The 21,667-nt window shown below is 38.9% G+C and overlaps 1 protein-coding gene across 2 annotated transcripts in view; it reads right to left on the bottom strand.

Moving 5' to 3' along the window:
* pitpnm2 (phosphatidylinositol transfer protein, membrane-associated 2) overlaps nt 1–21,667 on the bottom strand; it is a 42,260-nt gene that overhangs the window by 7,397 nt on the left and 13,196 nt on the right. For both annotated transcript variants that reach the window (XM_026173091.2, XM_026173096.2), the window contains exons 3-17: nt 15,409–15,623; nt 13,988–14,109; nt 13,350–13,583; nt 9,370–9,708; nt 9,083–9,178; nt 7,928–8,032; nt 7,030–7,088; nt 6,491–6,581; nt 5,544–5,697; nt 5,270–5,459; nt 5,055–5,174; nt 3,495–3,706; nt 3,236–3,411; nt 639–809; nt 379–519 (exon numbers count right to left, since the gene is read on the bottom strand). In XM_026173091.2, coding sequence (XP_026028876.1) covers nt 379–519; nt 639–809; nt 3,236–3,411; nt 3,495–3,706; nt 5,055–5,174; nt 5,270–5,459; nt 5,544–5,697; nt 6,491–6,581; nt 7,030–7,088; nt 7,928–8,032; nt 9,083–9,178; nt 9,370–9,708; nt 13,350–13,583; nt 13,988–14,109; nt 15,409–15,623 — 2,425 coding nt within the window. The remainder of the gene's footprint in view (nt 1–378; nt 520–638; nt 810–3,235; nt 3,412–3,494; nt 3,707–5,054; nt 5,175–5,269; nt 5,460–5,543; nt 5,698–6,490; nt 6,582–7,029; nt 7,089–7,927; nt 8,033–9,082; nt 9,179–9,369; nt 9,709–13,349; nt 13,584–13,987; nt 14,110–15,408; nt 15,624–21,667) is intronic.

The following is a 21,667-nucleotide window of genomic DNA, read 5'->3' as shown; positions in this document are numbered from 1 at the left end:
TTTTTTTTCTCCCCACTGTCAATAGGTGCTTACTCATAAAAGGTTGTATGATTGTTGGGGTTTTCTCAATATTATTTTAGGGGTTTACCTTACTCTGCAACTTCCCTGTTGGCAAAACAGGTGTTTTGAACCCCACAAACAAAAAAAGCAACTGAGCCATAACTAATGTTAGGGAAATCTGTTGATGTTTATGAAAGAGCCATAAACATCAACAGATGAACCAGCCAATATACTGGAATATTGTATTTTTTCCATCTGTATCAGTAATGGTCTTAAAAAAATCCTATATTGTTAGAAGCTCTAGTTTTAACCAAATCCAGACCACATTAGAAAAATAATAATAACAGGATAAAGGAGATAAAGAGAACAAATACACACTCTCTGTGTTGCTCTGGGAGGTCTGCCAGTTGAGGACAGGCACAGGGATGCAGGTCTCACTGACAGTGCTTTCCTGGTTCCGATGTGATGCTGTACTGCCAGACTCTATCAGAAGCTGGGGGTTACTTTGCACAGTTTCAACTAAGCCAGACAAGGGGTAAAAAAAAGTCAACAACTTGTATTACATAAAGTTCTGCAGCAAAATGTCTCAGGAAGTGTGCCTTTCTTTTTTGTCTGTGTTTGCGTGTGTGTCAACTCACCCAAGAGAGCCGAATGTCCATCACCCAGAGGAAAGCGCTGATAGCGGGAGACGCTACAGGGAGGCAGCAGGTAGAACCTCTTGTCTAGGAGAGGCTCAAGACGAGAGGCGGAGGGGTCAGCTGGATGAAACATGTTGTAAACCTGCTGGCAGGCTGGACGCAGCGCCGACACTAGAGCAGGAAACACAGCAAGAAGTTTTAAATAAACAGACTGGTGTGACTAGTAACACGGGACACTGTGTATACAAACTATAACTTTAGATAGTAGGCTGGAAAATACATTACAGTTTTACTGAGTTACATTGATGCAGTTCTCACATCATCGATGTAATTCTCTCCACTCCTTTTGGAGATCATTTATCTGAATTTCATTAGTGGGACCACACCTTGAAGCACACCCTTTCTCAAAAATGAGAAGCTGTTTGTTCTTGTTTTTGTGCCTTACCCTGTCTCCTTTTTTCAATTAATTCATTTCTCATTAGTACATTGAGATCTTTCCAGTCTGGGATTCGCCACCAGTCCCCTCTGAGGCCCTGAGGCCTTCCCCAAACCACAGCCTCAATTCATGCTCGAGTCATCTGCCATTATCTACTATCTACTGCTGTAAAACCTAAATGAGGATGTGGTCCCGGCTAGTGAAATGCAGTTCTTAACTCTGTAACACACTTCCCCACTAACTTGAGAATTTGTTATTGTATTTGCACACACTGCTATTGTTTCTACCCATTAGCACCACACACATTTTGTTATTGTCTTGAAGCACTTCTCGTCTGAATCTCATAACTAATCAAAACATTTTCCGTAACACTGCCCGGTATTGCATTATTGTTTTTAATGAAATCCCTTCAGACTTCTTTCAAAGTCTGTATGAAAGACTAAGGCCAGTCACACACTGTCAGTGGAAGAACAGTTTTCCTCGATCGTTTTGGTGCAATTCTCCCATCAGAAAAGTCACTGTCACTACTAAATTTGGATGAGCAGCTGACAAATCTGCAACAACTCTGCTCTGAAACTTGTACTAACAAGGTGTACTTAATAAAGTGCTCAGTGAGTTTGTACAGTATGTATAGTATACACATGTGTGTAATTGGCAGTGCCATGACATTCACCTGTAACACAAGATTGTGAGTATTTATTTCCAATTGTTTCAACTAAACTTCTTCTGACAACGTGTTACTATTTGCTTTTACCCAAAGGACAATTTCACTGCTAACACCGAGAGTGTGTGAGTGGATTTGCTCTTTCATACATGTTTGAAAAAAGTTCAAAGTAGCTTGATTGAAAACACTAATGCCGTGCTGGACAGTATTCAAGAAAGTGACAGATGTAGAGTTCTGACTAAGAATTATATAGGTTCGATCACTGGCTTCTCACGGTCCTTGAGCTCTCTAATGCATCCATCACAATATGAATGTGTGTTTATGTTAGATAGAAAGCACATATACAGAAAAAAGTGCATGTGTGTATGAGGCAAGTTTTTGGTGCTCAGGTAGAGTAGAAGCACTATATAAGAACCAGTCCATTTAGTACTAAATTATAAGTAGAAACAATAGCTGATGTGAGAATTGCACCAAAGTGATTGATAAAAACTGTAATAGGACTGTCGTCTTTATATAAAGCTTGACAACTACTTTGCTGATGTAAACTTCCCACTGGTCTTGGTCTGACTACACCATAGACTCTCTAGTGTTTGTCACAGTGTCTACAAACAACAGCAATAAAAAACTATGCCCATATGAAAAATAAAATAAAATGTGTATAACCACTTAGAATTCCAAACAATCAATGTTTATATCCCATCATAATCACTTTGTTTTTCACTTAAACTACTGTAGTATGTCCTGTTTGAAATCATACCTTTATCCATATGAATCTTTGATTCATTAAGCTACTAGGTGGTATAAGCTTTGTTTATATTTAATCCTATGTCTTATGCCCTAATTTGATGTGTGATTGTACTGTCATATTTCAAGAGTAGGGAGGATACTGTATTTTTGTGGCATGTTATTTAGGTGATAGATAAGAATATCCTCACCAGTGGTAATTCCAGGACATTTTCAAGGCAAGCAGCACAAAAATATTTGACTCTTTATGTATTTTACCAGTATAAGAGACCGATAAAACTGCATCTACCAACAACTTATTTTCCTAATATTGAACGTTTTAAAGTTATTCCGATATTACTTTGGAAAACCATGAGAAATAAATGGCTGTGTAAACAAAGAAATGAAACTAAACATCCGACAGCAACTGTAATGATTTCCTTTTTTCTTTTTTTTTTAAAGTCCACATGTTAAGCCAACAGCTGCAGGTCAGTAATCTGTTTCTTTAAAACCTCAAAGGACACAGTGCAGTCAGACTTGTGGCTGTGTAAGCACTTCTATCACATATTTCTCTTTTTCAGCCTTTGAGATCAAAAGCATGACTTCTAACCTCTGACACCTGCCTCCCAGCTGCTGGAGACATGCATTTCACACAGGAAGATACACAAAGTGCTACAAATAACCACTTCCTGCTTTGACCTGTGACGAACATCAAATTAGACCAACGGCAAAATAAATGATAGGAGCATAAAAAGGGAGAAAATCCTTCCCCACCATCCAGAGTGGGCACCACAGTCTTCCTCAGTGCAAGCACGAGCCCGAGTGGAGAGCCGAACAGGAAGAAGTCAGTCACTTCAAATTCGAACTTCCCCAGAGATCCTCCCTCCAACATGGTGCTGTTGCTGGAACGCCGGGATCCAGCCTCTCTGTGGAGAACGCTGGCGTGAAGGCTGCCCAGAAAGAAACAAAATATAACACATTAGAAGAAATCTTTGAAGGATTTGTGGCATTTGTTTTAAGTTCTGTGTCTCACCTAGTGAGGAAGGCTTGGTGGTGTTTGATGGTGTCCAGCTCGTACGTGGAGGAGTCGCTGCGTTTGCGTGGAAGCTGCTTCTTGGGGTCGTCAGGCCCAGAGCAGTGAGGGATGTCAATGTTGCTGCGGCTGAGATGGCGGCTTCCTTCGAGGGATGGCGAGGAAGAAGAGACACTGTTTATGACGATACCAGGAGAAAGAAGTTCTGTGTCCTGAGAGAGAGGGATGAAAGAGGATACTGTCAAATGTGTGATTGAAATTATTCCCACAAGTCTTTAGTTTTTTTGGAATGACTTAGGTGTTTGTAATAGCCTTATAGTTTTATGGATAGCACTCTCAAACTGTAGGTTAGTTTGTCAGGACTATACTCACTATAATTTGGCAACTATCAGGTGAATGGTAATAAAAATTTGCACCAACATTCATAGTCTTGAGATGCCTCAGAAAAAGAAATATCCAGAGTCTTTGTCTAGCATAAATGAGACCAGCAGAAAAACATGTTACCATAGTGAGCTGCACCTGCAATGTGAAGCCCATTTATTTTTAAATTGCTGATTGTTTATGTTTTAAAAAATTAAGGATGGTTTAGCTTTTACAGTTACAAGATCATTGCACTTGAAAGACAACTACAAGATTTTGCTTTAACTTCACCTGTACGGATATCAAAAATTGCCTCAGTACCCTTTAAATGTGACATAAGATCTGTGATAACTCTTTACCTTTTCTTCATGCAAGGCTGAAATTGTATGAATTGTAATTTTAACTGGGTTTATGACCAGAACATGCACCTCCAAAACTGATGTCATACATCACTGCATTACTTCCACTTTGTATGTATTACCTACTAATAGATGTAATACATTAGAATATGCTAAACTAGGCTGCTCTAGTTTACCATTCAGTTCCAGGCACCGCTGTGCCACACTGTGTATTGTCTTGCCATGCAGACCCACTAGCATGGCTTCAGAGTCTTGTTACATCTAATGTACATATTTTCTTCATATATTTCCCCCCAAGGGTCACATTTAGCACACTGTACTGCATTTGACAACATATCGCTTACAGTAAAAACAGAATAAGTCACACCATTGCGCACTCATGGACATACACAAATGAAAATTGTCAGACAAGTTCATATAAAGCAAGGATGGAGTTGAATGCAAGAATGCAATGCATTGAACATGTTGGCTAGTTTTCCACGTATTTTAGCATAGCTAAACACAGTTTCTGGTATCAACAATGGACTGTATATAAAAGATGGATGTAGCCACTGTTACATTACATTGTCTTTAGCTAAGCATTTTAGCCATCGGCATCTGAGCTACTGAACCTAAAAATAACTAAGAAGGAGTGAAGCTGACCGATAAACCGAGAGACACTGAACAGTCCTTCTTGACACCAGTGGGGACCATAATGTACATCGGCAGTTTTTGTTTTTTTAAGACTTTTTAAGACTTCAGCATTAGTTTCCTTTTTTAGACCCAGAAGCTACATCCATCTTTTATATACGGTCTACGGTATCAACAGCTTGGTATGTCATCAGAGAATTTAAGTTGATACCTGGACACTAATGGCACTGCCCCGTCTGCTGCTGTTTTGGCTTTCTGATACCGTCACAGAACTGCTGCACAGCGCATCAAAGCCCAGAATACCCCCAACACAGTCCCCAATAACACACACCTGTATTATAAAGCAAAGCACAAAAACATGAGTATGCACACTAAATCAGCGTTATCTGTACAAGCAGTGCCAATCCAAAAAAACAGAAACCCAACCTGGCCATTAAAAGAAGCTCCTTCCAAAGATCTGATGAAGTCGCTGTACACCTGATTGGCTCGTAAGATGACGGTTGCCACGGCATCTTGGTACTGTGGTGCAGAAGTAGCCAGAAGAGGAAGCGCAGCCAGCGGAATGTGGTCCTGACTGCTGGATAGACAGCTCTCATCGTAGCTGTAGGGGCTAAGACTGCAGAGCAGAGAGAAGTGGCTTTATGTCTATAATCAGCTTGCACGTGTATGACAGCATGTTATTAAAATGCTGCTTGCTCACTTGGACACAAGCGAGAATGCTTCGACACACACAGCAGGGCAGGGTACCATTCGAATGGCAATGCGGCCCAGTGCTGAAGGGTAATGGACCCTCATCACAGCCTCAAAAGCTCCACTTAGCGTGTTTACATCTCCCTGTTTGCTGTTCTGTTCTCCTTCAAGAAAAGCAAAGGCTCATTATTAATCATTGCCATGAAACACAATCATAAGGCCTTGCACATTTGTTTGAAAATTAAAAGACTTACTGTACTGCATAAATGAACATCTCCTATACCGATTGTGTTACTGGTGGGGGCTCGCTCATTTAAATAAATATACATATAACATATATAACACTTTCCTAGTCTTAGCTAATCATAACTAGCCACTATAATTTTGTTTTAATTCACTTTTCACATGTTGTTTGTTTTAACTATTTGACCTAGCTAAAAACGAACTGCTTTTCATTAGTTAGTTGTTTTTGTTTTCTTTAAAATTACATATTTTATAGTGTAAAATTATTTCCTGTAAATATCCTGGTAGATAATTGTTGTTATTTTTTCTATGACTGTATGAAATGTATCTAGCCATTAATGTCTTTGTGCTTAGATTATTTCATTTGAAAACTTTATAAGGCTTTAAGAGATCCTATCACCTGGTATTTAGTATGAAAAAAAAATCATTTTTCAATCTTTTCTATCCTTGATCAAATTTAATAATGGTTGAATTTTTTTGATAATAAATTAATTTCCTTTTTTCTTCTAATTATTATTATATTGATGTAAATGATATTTTTATCACAGAAAAATGAAAACTTAACTATGCTAATTTTAGCTTTAAGAATGTATTCTTATTATTTTCACTCTTGTACTAAACAATCAGTTAATCCAAAAATAGTCTATAATGTAATCTATAATGAACTTAGTAGTTAGTTGGATTGTGGGAAGAATTTTGAAGGTTTGACTGTACCAGAGCCAGTGTCCAGTATGTTGCCTCCATGCAGGACCAAAATGAGGACATGAATTTTGGAAGGCTGTACACACTGCTGAGATGAACAATCCTGCAGGTAAGAGAAACAGGAAAAAAGCAGGAAAATAAAGGTGGGCTGATAGGGATAGAGGCAAAAGGGAGTAAAGGAAAACACTGCAAGCAGTACTTAAAAGGACTTAAATGAGCTATGAGTTCAAAATAATCAAATAAAGTCTAAACACTTTGCTCCAGAGAAGACTAGTGGTGAGCTAGCCACATTTACATTTCATTTTGAAGAGAAAAAAGAAACCCTAACCAGGTTTTCCCCTTTTAAGGACACAACACTGGACAAGAGGAGGAAAAATCTTAAATGTCACTCCTGAAGTTAAATTCTAGGGTCAAGTTTTATTTTGGATTCTAGTTTCACTTCACTGGCGTTATAATGTAGAAGGAACAGTACCATCTACAAGCCCTTTAATTATAGGTGTCGGTGTAAGAAAGACAGGAATTAAATGCAAGAACACTGAAAAAAATGGCACCTCTATCTGTGTCTCCACATTGACGGCATACTCCCCGACTGACTCCTGGTACAAGGTTTCTGTGAAAACAAATTATGGACTTCATCACTGATGACAGAAGAGATGGCCTAAACTATAAATTCTGAGTCCTGTAGTCCTCAGGATACACTGGGCTTCATTTACAAACAGAGTAAACTGTGGCACTGTTCACTCTGCGGGGTGAGAAAAATGAGAAAAATAAATACATAAAACATGATGGCAATGGTCGAGGGATTCAAAATGTTTGTAGCCCACCAACCAGTGGGTGATGTCATGGTGACTATGTCCATCTTCGATATACAGTCTGAGTTCACAAAAAGTGCATAGACATAAATCTTAAACTGTGTGTGTCCATAAGCTTTCCGTTTGGATGTTTGCCCAGTAATTGCCGTCAGTCTGATGTAACTGCTGTCATGCTGGTCACGTAGGCCTTGTCTTCCTTCTTTTTTCTGGTCTTTTTTTCTTTTTCTTCCTTCTTTTTTTCCTAGTTTTCTTGGCATGGATTTAAATGTCAAACCTTTCTTACTCTTAAGTGACCCACAGTCCCTATCTCAGGGGGAAAACATCCAACTCCTGGTTATTACAGCCCCTTTGTCACTTCACAGGAAACACTTCTGTGCCTCATCCACATGGAACACTAATGTTTCAGTTCTTCACTTTTGAAATCTTTTTGATTTGTGCTTTAGTAGGCATGCTTCTCATTGAGAATAACACCTTTCAATACAAGATAATTTTCCTTAATGCACACAAGATGATAAGAACAAAATTGGTAGGTGCATCTCTTTCAGGACTTTATGTATATCAGTAAATGAAGCCCAGTGTTTTCTTGTTTTGTTTTGGTACACAAAAGCATAAGATTAAGAGTGAGGCAGTCACTTACCTTGTCCTTCATCCACTTCTATTGTTTCTATTTTGTCCATCAGATCATTTGAGCTCCACTTGGTGATTTCCTTGGAAAACATGTCTTCATTATCAGAAAAGTCCTCTGCAAGATACACAGAGGGATTTTAATATAATGGAGACACTTCACTGATCTGATCAAAGCAGTCAGCCTCATAACACAGATTAAATAACCTAAATTACATCAAAGGTGACTCCTGTTTATGCACTCTTTGAAAAATCAGTCTGTCTATTATGGTTCTCTAAAGGCTGGTTCCCCTGAAACCTGAAACCTCCTCAAAGTCTCCAGAGGTCTTTTTTAAAGATGTGCTTGCAAAGTCCTCTTTCAAAGGTCATTGTTATTCCATCACACCCAGTACTGAGAAAAATGTAGGCACTTTTGTTTGCATTCACATTCACTAGGCAGGACCTTCAGACAGGCATGTGAAGGTTTCTGAATTTACCCCCTAACCCTCCAGGTTTATGGGTACGGTTAGGGATGGAATTGATTTTAGCAACATGGTAAATACACAAGTTTTTCCAGAAACTAGAAGGCGATCGATCTAATGAAGTCTAACACATTCATTTGAGAATTACAATTTTTCTCATAAAAAATGTGTTTGGATACTCCAGAAACACAAAAACAGGTGTACCTAATAAAGTGACCGTGTATATGGCATTAGTGCGCAGTAACAAGCTGTTGGCACAAATTATTATACCTTTTTCTCAGAAATCACACATTGCTAATAAATTCATTCTAAAAACTAATATAATAAGCAAGTTAAGACATTTAAAAATTTATTTGTGAGACTCTGTCTGGCAGAATAATTTCTCTGGCTTCAACTTTAATAACATTCATTAATTAACATTTCAGCATTCATTCTTAAGGATAAATACCCACAGGGATAAACGAGAACATTAAAAGAAGCAAGCAGGATTAACAACCTTGAGTTTCTCCATTGTTAATATTTATCATCCCAAAGACACACAGATATGAAAACACATCAATTCATCTTTCAAGATAATGTCCAAATACTAAATTGAATCTGTGGGAACTGCTGAAATGCAAAAATCTTTCTTGTGCATGGGTACAATACTGAATAAATTCATTGGCTCGTGAGCTGTTTATAATGTGTTTTATTCTGCTGATCTTTACCATGAGCATCAAAGAACTCATCATCTGTGCTGTCCTCAGAGTCCCGGGCAATGCTCTGCATCCTCCACTCTGAAATGCTCTGATGAGATGGACTTCCTGTACAAACAAAGATTAACATTGGTGTATTATAGCGTTACCTAAAATTATGGCATGACCAATATTTTAAATAAGTACTTGCACTCATGTCAACAGTCACACTGTAATTCAAGGTATATCAATACAAATATTGTACCACAGACTGTGGTAAAAGCCAGTGAAACACACAAAAATCAGAAGGACATCCTCACCTCCTCGCTTTGATGACCTATTGGAGGATCTAGAGGATGTTGACCATTGTTTTGTGAGCTCCCCTCTTGTCTCAAGTGAATCTCCAAGCTTCCCTCCTGCTCCTTCTGCCTCTGCAGTCGAGCCCACTGTCTCTGCTCCCTGCTCCTGCTCTTGGCTAATGAAGGAGTTGTTGGCTTCTGTTCCCCCTCCATCATTCAGGCTGTATTGGGCCATCTTCTTTGCTAAGGCCAGCTGGGTCTCCAGCTCCAGCTGCCTGATGTCCTCGATAGTCAGGCCATACCACTCGTCCTGCCAGCACCACGCCTGTCGGTGGGCTCGAACCATGACTTTACGAAGGCCTGCAGGAACAGCAACCAAAATTTAGCGCTAATGAATTATTTTAAGGGCTCAAATCTACAAAAGTGGATTAGCTTAATATCCGTATCATTATAAATCCAATTTACTTTCTTCAGGTATTTACGATTCTCTGTCAGCTATTTGTTATAGGTTTGTGTTGTGTCTTCATCTTGATTTAGTTGATTTTTTTTTTTTACTGCTTTTTTGAAATATAAGTGATCTTTACTCTTTTTTTTTGGAAAGAGAGCAGTGATGGCGAACAAGAACAGTTAGGTGATGACTGTATAATTAACCAGTCAGTTGAAACTCACCATAAAGTGTTTTATCGCCACTCATATCATTATGACAGTCACGTTTTTCAATTTATACATGTGCATAAATTTAAAAACTCAACAGCCATATCTTTTTAAACTGTGCCTAACAGTTGTTTGAGTTGCATAATATGCTCAACTTTTTTCATCCTTATTCTGAGTGTGTATACATGGAGTTAAATTGCTTTTGACAGACCAATCCTGGCCTCTGGTTTTTTTTTCAGTTTTCATTTATATAAACAGAAGTCAGGATTGGTGTGTCAAAAGCAATTTAACTCCATGTATACACACTCAGAATAAGGATGAAAAAAGTTGAGCATATTATGCAACTCAAACACCTGTTAGGCACAGTTTAAAAAGGCCATGTGTCTTGGAGCTGGTGTGTGATAGTATTCATGAATCAGGGGAGATGCAGATGAAGACCCTGTGAATATTTTAGGGCGGAAGCCCAGTAAACAAGTGCAGATAACATTAGCATAAACATAACGTTCAGTGAAAGGCTGAAACGGGAGAGTCACAGAGGAAAATCACATTTTGTGATTGAAGATGTGTTGATTGGACCACTGAGTGAGAATATCATGAAGATAGAGCAGCCGCTGCTTCGCTAGTCTGGAAGTAAAATGCTGTGAGGCAGCATCCTGAGGGCCGTGAAAGTGTATAAACAGTCTTAGATCACAGCAATAAAACAGAAACACACCAACACAGGCAGGAAATTAATCCAGCCTGCTCTGTTATCTCGAGAAGCCAGTAACCTCTCTCTGCTCCTGCCTCTCTGACACTTTCTACACCAGGTATCGTTTGCATTTTTATTAGTTTTTCTTCGACACTTCCTTCTATTTTAACTTGGTTCATTCACATATATGCTTTTACTATTTCTTTTCCATATGGGAAGTGTTTGTTGTTTTGCTCTCTCTCTCTCTTGCCTGTCTGCCTGGGCGGGGCTCAGATTGGGCTCCCGCCCTTGGCCTACGCACCTGCAGCTGATCACCGGTGATTTGCAGTTGATCTCTGGCTCTTCTTAAGGCAGGGGCTCTGAGCTACTTGTCGCTGGAATATTGAGTAACTCTCGTTAGTATTGCCCGTCTCTATAGTGATTCTGTTGTTCCCGTGCTTGCCTTGGCTTAATCCTCATCTCTGTAAATAGGTTTATCTGGATCTGCCCTCATTCGTGACCCCTGGACCCCGTGCGTGAGAGTGGAGCTGCTTGTGTGGAGATTGTGTGGACAAGGAGTGGAGCGAGTATGAAGGCGTGTGTTTCCCTAACCTGTTGACCCCCGGGACCCTGGTGTTTCCCCCCCTTCACGTATATATAGCGCACCAGTGTGATTAATAAAGAACTGTTTGAAGCGTGCTTTCTCAGTCTGCGCCTGAGTCCATTCCACCGCCGTGACACAGACTACATTTTGTTTTTGACTTTCTGACTTGTGTTGTTGTGAGGCTTGTCTTTTGTGTCAGCTCTTCTGCGTCCTCCTCACGTGATTAGCTGCATACTGTGTATATCTAAGTGCCTGGTCTGTGTGTATTTCTGTTAGGTTGAAATTGTTAAATGTTGTCATTGTGTTACTTAAATTTGTAAATCGTGGTTCAAACTGTATGATTAAAGACATTTATTATAGGGACACATCCTATGTGAGGGTTCTGTTTTCTTATTTAGTAAACTTCCTGCCTTTATGACCCTTTTGGTGAGCAGGAGGTCACACAAACACAGACACACACACTCACATGCACATGAATACACATACACAGACGCACTTACATACACATACACACTCAATGCCTTAGGGTTTATGATGCACCATAGGCGGGTTTTACAATGGGTGTTTGTGTAAACTGTGTGTCACAGAAATAAAAAGCTGCTGTGGGGTGATGGTTCTTCAAAGTGGTCTGACACCGAGGGCAGAAGGGCTGCTCTGAGATCCTTCCCTTGCTATAGCATGTGAAAAACCGGTTAAGCTGTTCATCTTGCTTCGTTAACGGGAATAAGTCTCTAAACCAGCGGGCCTGTGGAAGCGCAGACCCAGCAATTTCCTTTTCCTCTATCAGATTACCTTAATAGGTCTGTGAAGTCTATGAGGTCTATACACAGCCCAACAGAGCTCGGCTTTCTTTGTGCTAGCTGGGTTAAAAGAAACCCTCAAAACTCTGTCAGAGATAATATGTCTCACAAGTAATTGGTGTATCACACCAGCGGTCATCACTTTCTTTCCTAAACCAGGCTTTTTGCTTCATATTCTGTGCATGCTCACATAAAAGGGACATTTCACGAGTCATATAACTCCTCTTCCACACAAAATGATCTCCTTTATCATGTCACCTGCCCCAGTCAGAGATGTTAATAAAGGAAAATAATCCAACGGTGACATAAAAAGACTATAAAAAACATAGCAGTAAAACGCTAAATTAACTCAAGTATAACTCAGGTTTATTATTTTAACATTGAGTAAATTTTTGATCCTGCTGTTTATTCTGAGAGCTGAATACTTTAAATGTCAAAGTTTACTGTCTCATAGTCTAATGAAGGAGAAGTGGAAATTGTTTTAGTTTGTCAGCAAATCAAAGTGAAAGTAATTTTATTGATTGAACAGGTGTTCCCGGCCTGTGTTCTGTGTTCTAGTAGCTGCAATTTCAGCAGTGTGAAAGCAACTTGGAGCAGACTAGAATTAAGTTTATTACAATAAAGACATTTATGCTTTTTCTGCATCAACAACTAACTACGTGCAAATTCTAGAGATATTACAATGCACAGTTTGTACTGCTCTTTACCGATGGTTTCATTTGCAATGTTAGTAAAGCTTAAGAACTTGCACATATAAAACATAGTCACCCAGCACTCGAAAGATGCTCTAAATAAAAAATTTATAGATTTGATTTAGTTAAAAGATTTAATAAAAATAAAGATAAATTACCATGATGATTTAGCCAGGTAAAAAACAGCCATTGAAAACTTAGATTATAAACTCGACATATCTTGCCAACCTAGCCAGAATCCTCTGGTTTGTTATGCAATTTGTTATATGAATAGATTAACTACCTATGTACCAAATCTTGAATTAACAAATAAAATTGGAATTTTTATCTGTTCTTCCAAGTTGTGCATTTCAGTCCTCTTTAGGATGTCACAGTTTGCAGGATTATTGGACACTGGGATTAAATATTGATATAGTCATAGTTTTTGCTAATCTTTAAGGATCTTTAGGGATTTTTTTGTTTTTATTTTAGCTTCTACAGTTATCTTAGACTTTGGTTTTTCCTTGTTTTTCAGTAAAATATATGTCTGTAGGTTGTAAGATCTGAACCACATAAAAACATGCATACACGCAAGCCATACCTACCCACATCATGAATGAAGCGTTCAATCTTAGACTGCATGCCCCAGTATCTGAACTCTACTTTGCACAGCTTGTAGGCACACATGACAGAACTCTGACCCAGGTTCTGGCCAATTTCCTCAATCCAGTCCTCTGACAATGGACCCCGTTTAGTCTTGACTGACTGATACAGCTTAGGGTCTTCTTCCACGAGGTACTCATGAGGAGGTATGTAGTCCTTGACGATGTCTATGGGGTCTACAAGGGAAACAAAGACATAATGAATTGCTAAACTGAGGCAGATTCAAGCAGCAGGTATGTCTCAATGTCCTCACTCACCTCAAGAAAAGAATGTGATTTTATGTGTGTGTCTTTTATGTAATCAGTCCCTGCCGGGATCGTGTCTGGAGCTGACTGCACATTTTCCCTGCACCCCAGTGAATTTTAGTATGCGGAGGCTCAACACAAGCTCTTACACTCCACAGCCTACATCCCCTCTGCACCACACTGTCAGCGCTTTCATTGCAAATAACTCTGTGTAAATTCGATTTCTGATCCTGCTTATGAGGAGACGACGACCAGGCAGTTGATCCCAGAGGCACAATTTTAGCGTAATGGTGCAGAGAGAGTGAGTTTTTAAGTGTGCATGACGATAAACTTACCAATAGTCCTCTGTCTTTTCTCAGCAGAGGACATATTGAAGACATCCACTTGATTTCCAGTATCTGGTTTATAATAAGTCTCAATGTCTATAGAAAATTTCTCAACAAAGGGACAGGTATACCTGAGGAAAGAAAAAGAAATTGTTGCTTTGGATGGAAAAGCAATATGAGCAGCTGGGTCTCCAGAAGTAGAGCCAGTTATCTACAAGATGGGGGGTTGATGGCTCAATCCCTCTAGGGGAACTATGCTCCCCTAGTTTACATATCAAAGTACCCTTGGGCAAGATGCCAAGCCCTGAATTGACCTCGAAGTATCCATCAGAGTGTGAGTGTCAGTGTGTAAGAATGTTTATTAAGTGCTTAGATGCAGAAAAGAGCAGTTTATATAAAGCAGTATTAGTAGTGCAAGTGTATATGACAGGGTGAATGAGCCTTGTAGTAAGAAAACGCTTTGAGCACAAAATCACTGCTATTGAAAGTAATAATCCTAATTTCCAATTCAAAATCATATGAAGTGTGAATGCAGTGTCACAATCTAGGATTGTCAGAGGCAATAGTGAAAAGCTGCTCTGGCATCTTCACATGGTTGAAACAATACAAGAACCAGTGTTTGGGTTCTTTGCTAGAAGTCATTGGTGGTATCATGCATCAGTTAACAGGATCCTTCATCCCAAGTCAATATTAGATCTCATGACCCCCCCCCCCCCCCCCCCCCCCCCCCCAATGATGCATAGGCAATTAGATATCTTCAAGTGAAAGTCAACAGAAACGAAGCACAACAATTCACTGAATATCCCATGCTCAGCATCCTTTCAAGAAATTGCAATGGGCTGCATTTTAACAGCCTGGTCCTAAGACAGGGACCTCCAGGGTGGAAATGGTTAAAGTTACTAGTAAGTGCATCTCCTTTAAAATGTAGCTGAGCATCAGCAGAAAAAAGCCTAAGCTGAAGTAAAGTGCAGCACCTGTAAGCAGAGCTCATGTAAAATGCTGCAAATCAGCATCAGTTGTAAAGTAAAAAGTGGTGCCAATAAAATTCCCTTAACACTTGATGGGCTTAGAAAGCAGTTGGAGTGGCTGGTTCCAACACATTAAGTCATCAGGATGATATTCAAAGTTGGCAGCAAATGAATATGTGGTCATGCAGCTGAAGTTGTTGTATTTAAAAAAAGAAAAAAGAAAGAAAGAACACACTGCCATCAGCAGATAATAATAAAAAGAACATAATAAAAACCATTAACAACATTTTATCTCTGAAAGGTCAGCATTTCTACTTCAGATAAAGCCAACCTCATGTAACGTACGCTTAAGCATTAAGAGGGAGCAACTGTTTTACAAGAGGCACAGGGGGACAGTTTTATAATGTGTTCCCCGGAAATAAAATTCCATCACTTTATTTTCTGTATCTGTGGTTCCCTCACCGGGTTCGCGTATAGGGGTAAGCATTCCAAGACTCCTCTTCCACTCGAAGGGCAGCTTGAGGCAGAATGGCACAAAACCAGGATGGGATGTGTTTGCCGATGTGATAGACCTTGTGAGTGTACTGACCCGAGCCGCCAGGGCCGTCCTCATATGGTTTGTTCTCCAGGATCTCCACCCCACTGCCCTCACCACAACTTTCTTGTCTGCTCTTTTTCTGCAAGACAGCAAATATGAAGAGGTCTAAAGTATAAAGCTGTTGAGATTAATCAAGATGCAAATAGTATGTGTAAAAGAACTCAATATACAGCCACAATGGTGTTCACGTTAGAGTATTACATTAGTATCACATACACACATTATATTAATAATAATAATGTAGCATCAGCTAATTTTACATGTATTTGCATGTTATACTCTACTGGACTCCAAAAGTGTTGGATCACATCAAAACCCAAGATATTTATTCGTAAGCCTGGAATTCAGAAATATTTCAAAACACAAGAGATGAAATGCAAAAAGAACTTCAGACAATTAAAACAAATTTTCTCAGTGACCATAATTCCTTAGTACAAAAGGTCAGATTCCCTCAAGTTATATTTTTGTCTATATAAGCAGTGTTCAGACGAAGCTCAGGTAGAAGCTCACATACAGTTAGGTCCATAATTTGTTGAACAAGGACACAGTTTGTCTCTGTACACCACCTCAGCAGTATCCCTCAGTATTGGTCTCTGAGGAGATGTAGTATCTTTAAAGCATTTTTCAGTCGGAGGAAAAATGTCCAACACTGGAAATATACTGCAGTAACAGAAAGAGATTTCCACCTGCCTGAACATGTTGAACATTATGACAATGGCTATCATCACTGACATTACAAGAATTCATTTGTTACACGTTACAGTTCTGTTTCCTCTTTATTAGGGGTGTGATTGTACACTTTAGATCCTGCCTCCAACATACAAAACCTACATGACTTCACTTCCACTTTCCCATGCTGTAAAACTCAGTGCTGACATCATTGCTGTAGTCCAATCATCTTTCTGCCTCCCTTCACTCTGAGTGAACTCAGCCCACCTTCAATCAGTCTCCTCTCTGCATATTTTAAATCACACCACTCATCTTTCATTCTCCCTTGCAGACTCCTTCGTGCAACCCAACTCCCCCTCATCTCTGCCTTACGCAAGTCACTTCATCCAAGTTTTCAACGTATCCTGTCCTAATTCATTTTATTCTACTGTGATGGGTCATCGGCATCTAATCGCCAAATACCATAACTTAAAATCATCATGAATTATGTTTAGTTCTCTCTATTGATCTCTCCTCAGTGAAATAAGACATATCCCAAAAGAGCACCTTTGTTAACTAAGAGTGGTGTAATTTCAAAAAACACTTTTTTCTTTGTTAATTTCAATGAATTGCTTAAATAAGCATGTCTCTTTGAAAATAACTCTGTTCCTTCATATTCTATAAAGAGCCAAGAGTGTTTCTTATCATTAATATCCTGTCAACTATGGTATGTTTTTAGGGGACTAATAAATTGAAATAACAGATCACTTGCAAAAATCACAAGCTTTTTATACTGCTGAATGATAAAGGTCCTTAAATTGTACTTTTCCTGGCTCAGACCTTGGTTTTGATTAGTGAACAACTTGCAGCTGGGACTGGTGTCCACACACTCGCTTCTTTCTATAAACTTCCAATTAAACCCCTGCTAGCCTTACGCAGCACTCCTGTCTGTCACTGCCCAACCTTGTGATTACATCACAGAGCTGGATGATGCAGCAGAGCCGATGTGATGAGGTGGAAAGAAAAAGCTGCCACATGGAACAAGAAAGGTCTGCCTCTCCATTATATAAGACACCAGTTTTCTCTACTTCGCCCACCCTATTCCTCTACTGTTCAGAGTTTTCCATCTTCTTTGGCTTTGAACAACACCTCTGTTTGATGTTACACTGTGAAGAGTTATGTTAACAGCAGATTCAGTTTGCGTATTTTGAGTAGATCTTGCTTTAAATGTAGATCTTGCTTTGACAACTGTACCCTCAAACACACAATAATAACATGGAGTGAACCACCACTCACAACCACTAGCACTTTATATAGCCTCTGTAGAAACTATCTACACCCTCACTTATCTTAACTGCACTACTGTATAGCTCTGTGTAAATAATCATTCTGTACATTCAATAATCTTTAATCCTACAACTGTTTACAACTTGCATAGTTCCCATTTCTGTATAGCTGTATATCTCAGATTTCTGTAAAGTTATTTATTTCATATTCTGTATAGTTTTTCATATTTATATCCTGTTCATAGCCTGTACATAGCTTGTACTCACTACAGCCTTTACATACTTAGTTATAGAATATTCACAAAATACTTCATACCGTGTACATTATAACATACCATAATAGACCCATTTCTGTAGTATACTTACATATCTATACTATTGCTAATATATATTGTAATATATCTATATCACTAAAGCACTTCTGGATGGATGCAAACTGCATTTCGTTGCCCTGTACCTGTGCATGTGCAATGACAATAAAGTTGAATTCTAATTCTAATTCTAATTCTAAATGCAGCATTTTGCAGATTTTCCTCAGGTTAGGAGGATCATCCTCATTAGGAGGAACTTTCAGGTGTTTTATGAAGTCTCAGTCCTAGCTCATCACTGAAAGAGGAAAGCTGAGTCAGCGTGATCTAGTCTGAGCAGATTATCTGATCTGATGCCTTATGCTAAATGGGAATATTAGTAGGATAGTCTTCGACCTGTTCTACATGATAATAGGTTTGTAGAAAATATTGTTTTAGGGCAAAAAACTGAATAAAAACTCATTGGTTACCGGGTGATTGCACAAATTTCTTTTCACATTTAGTGAATGATTTCAAGTAGCTGCAAAAAGCAACTGGTCACCCAGAAGTTGAGCGTGCAACACAACACCTCTGGCCAACTACTTTTGATCAAAAGGCGATTTCACAGGTCACTTAGTGGGAAGCAAAATATTTGTTACCAAAAAAGTCAGTTCATTACAAATTAAGGTTTGGATTTCAATGGAATATCCTGAAATACCAACCAAAACAATACATTTCTGATTGTATTTTTTATGCATCTATATAATAACAATCTGAGAAGTGCATAACAGTAGATCATACAGTAATATTTTGAATCTGTTATCAACCTCGCATCTTTTCATCTAATCCAGACTAAATGAGACAGACATAGGGGAGGTAAAATCAGCATGGAACTTCCCCCAATAAAAGGCAGCAGATGGTTCAGCCACATAGATCCCACCGAGTGTTGTATTAATCCTGCTGCTCTACAGACAACTGGTCTGGAATTACAGTTTCCGTTTATAAAGAGCCTACATCTCCTTACAAGGCTCTCCTTTTGTACACATCCACCTTTATGTGGCTTATTAAATATATGAAAACCCTCCAGGATCTGATAATAGAAGCTCAGTTACCTACATAAGAATCACAATCTACCAGGGTGGAAAGTGAACTTAAAATTTTAACATCTGCCAGCCACTGGCAGGCAAATGTTCACATTCACACAGTAAAGGATTGTTTGGTGTTTAAAACCACTTTTATATTTTACCATCCTTTGGCTTGTGACTGGAGCTAATTTCCAAAATTACTGCAGTGATTACATGAGAGATATCCATATTACTGGATTTAGTTCTTTAGTTTTTCAGAGGGTCAGCGACTTTCATATAATTAACCTGCCATGCTTGGTTGAATATTTCAGACATAATAACACTGGTACAAAACTGTAGCTGGGCAGACTCATATTGGAACAGAAAACATTGAAATTGGAGTCTTGAAAAAAAAAGAAAAAGAAAACTTATTACCGCCAGCTAATAACTATCCAAGTCAGCACTGACACCATGGGTGCGGTGCATACATGTGTCATATAAACAATAGTCTATAATACTGGAAAATAAAAGAACTTTCCAAAAGAATATGTGATAATATGTTTATCTTTTTATACGTCTATATGTCTATAAGGACACTGATAAAGGGCATGGCTGCTATAATACACAGGTGTGCCAACAAAGGGAACAACAGTATCGCTGATTTGTATCTGCTAAGCCTGATCTTTGCTAATTCTAGTCACTGAAATGGACATGTTGATGTGTTTGTGGCGATAGCACCTTTTGGAGCACAAATAGAATGTTTTGCTGTGTGGCACAGCTAGAAAAAGACAGCTGCAGTTCAGTTTTGTTGAGTGAAATTCGATGATTTTATTTGTCTGATACTAATGCACCATTACCAATCTGTTTCTCTTTGTTGGACCCACATAGATTGTGGATGGAGATGCAACCCAAACTTCCTGCTAAGTCATCTGCTCTTTTGCTCTCTGTTATCTGGCTCCAAAAGTTAACATGGCAACAGTAAGAGCACTGATATTTCAAAATTCAGATTCCAGAAACCCCTGGTTGATGGTTATGTCCATGTTTGTTGTATGTGTATGACACCACAGTGTCAACCTGGGGCTTTTAGGGCAATATGAAGATCTGGGGTCTGAGGGTTGCCCATGCACTTTTAGCGGCAGTGATATACTAGTGATGTAAGAGTTAATTATCAGGTGTTACATTGTTCATGCAAACTGGGTATTTCTGGCTACAGCTTTTGCATCTTCCTACTCATTCAGAATGAATGACTGCACTGGCATTGTCTTGTGATTTTTGAAACATGATTGAAAAATGATTGAAAAGGCATTTCATTCCTGCCACTGTAATATGCTGCAGGTCGAGGAACGCACAACATGAATACAAATCATCATGATCATTACTAACGGCAAGAGTGGGGTGTTCAGGGTCAAGAAGGAGAGCTCAGATTGCAAAATGAGCTCTCTCTACTGAAGACTTTAGGGAGGTAATATCAGTACTGAAGGTCAGAGGAGGCAAACAGCTGGAAAATTGTAATAATCTAGCAGGTAATGTAATTTAGGTGAGGTGCTAAGAGCCTCAAATTACCATCCTTCTGTCTGCATACCTTCTGGGAAGTGAGCACACAGGATCTGTATTAATAACACTCATCTTCAATCCCAGAGCAGAAAAGAGGTACAGTGTAGAATATACAGGGTGCTCTGTGAATCTTTATTAACCCTTTAAGACCTACCATAGAACCAAGTCCGCCAGAGCTTATAGTATATTTTTACATGCTGTGGAGCCATTTTTTGGAGCATTTCAAGTTGCTATACATCAATACAACCATTATAGCCCAAATTTTAATAATATATCTGCATTAAGTGCATAGTAATTACATAAATTGTAAAAAAGTGCAATAAACTACAAAAAAATGTAAAATCGTTTTTTGTTTTTTTAACATATATTTCTAGTTAGAGAAATTTAAGAGGCTTATCCCTCAAAACTGTAAATACAAAAAAGTTGCACAAACTAGTTTCCCACCACAGGAAATTTATTTTAAGTGTCTTCATAGTTTTATTTTTGAGATACACCAATTTTCATATACTGCAGGAAAAACGAAAAAATATATTATAGTGCAAATTTGCAAAATAACAGCATATGCATCAAAATAAAATATTTCCAGCAGTGCAATGTGAGTCCTCGGCATCCCAGAAACGACACAGAAAGTCATAAAGTCAAACATAACTTTTAAAAACACAAGTATAGGCTCATAAGGCCACAATGGTAAAAAAAACTACATTTCCGCAAAATGACATCACTTCCGGTTTCGGGCAGGTCATGACGGACATGCGACAGTTCACGCTGATGGACGTAGGAAGTGTTATGAACAGCTGATCGGATCGGCAAAGCGTGTTTCTGGAATATTATGTTTTTGTTGCTGCAAGTGCTTTTTATGCAGTTTTTGCAAAGCCATATGTGGAAGGAAACTGTGACCTAGGACAAGCTGATGTGCATAAGATGTAAGTACAACTCCTCCGATTTCATATGCAAAAAAAATTATTGCGCTAGCTTACTTGGTTGCAGTGCTACCGGGATTTGAAAATAGTTACACAAAATGGAGCGTGTCCACTCCGACCGGCTTTAAAGGGTTAAAACATAGGTAATCCTGGGGAATGATGAGCCTGACAGAAAGTTCACAACAGGACTTCTCTAAACAATGGGTAGCTGGGGCCATCTTTAAGATACAGTTTATGCACAGAAAAATATGAATGGTTTTTACTTAAACTGACTGTGGCTATGTCCACACGTACCCGGGTATTTTTGCAAACGCAGATTTTTCTATGCGTTTGCACCTTTCGTCCACACGTAAACGGCATTTTT

This window comes from Astatotilapia calliptera, chromosome 7 (genome assembly GCF_964374335.1).
Source record: "Astatotilapia calliptera chromosome 7, fAstCal68.1, whole genome shotgun sequence".
Classification (NCBI taxonomy): Eukaryota; Metazoa; Chordata; class Actinopteri; order Cichliformes; family Cichlidae; genus Astatotilapia; species Astatotilapia calliptera.
The sequence above is the reverse complement of the archived record's forward strand: the minus strand, read 5'-3'. Positions and strand labels throughout refer to the sequence as shown.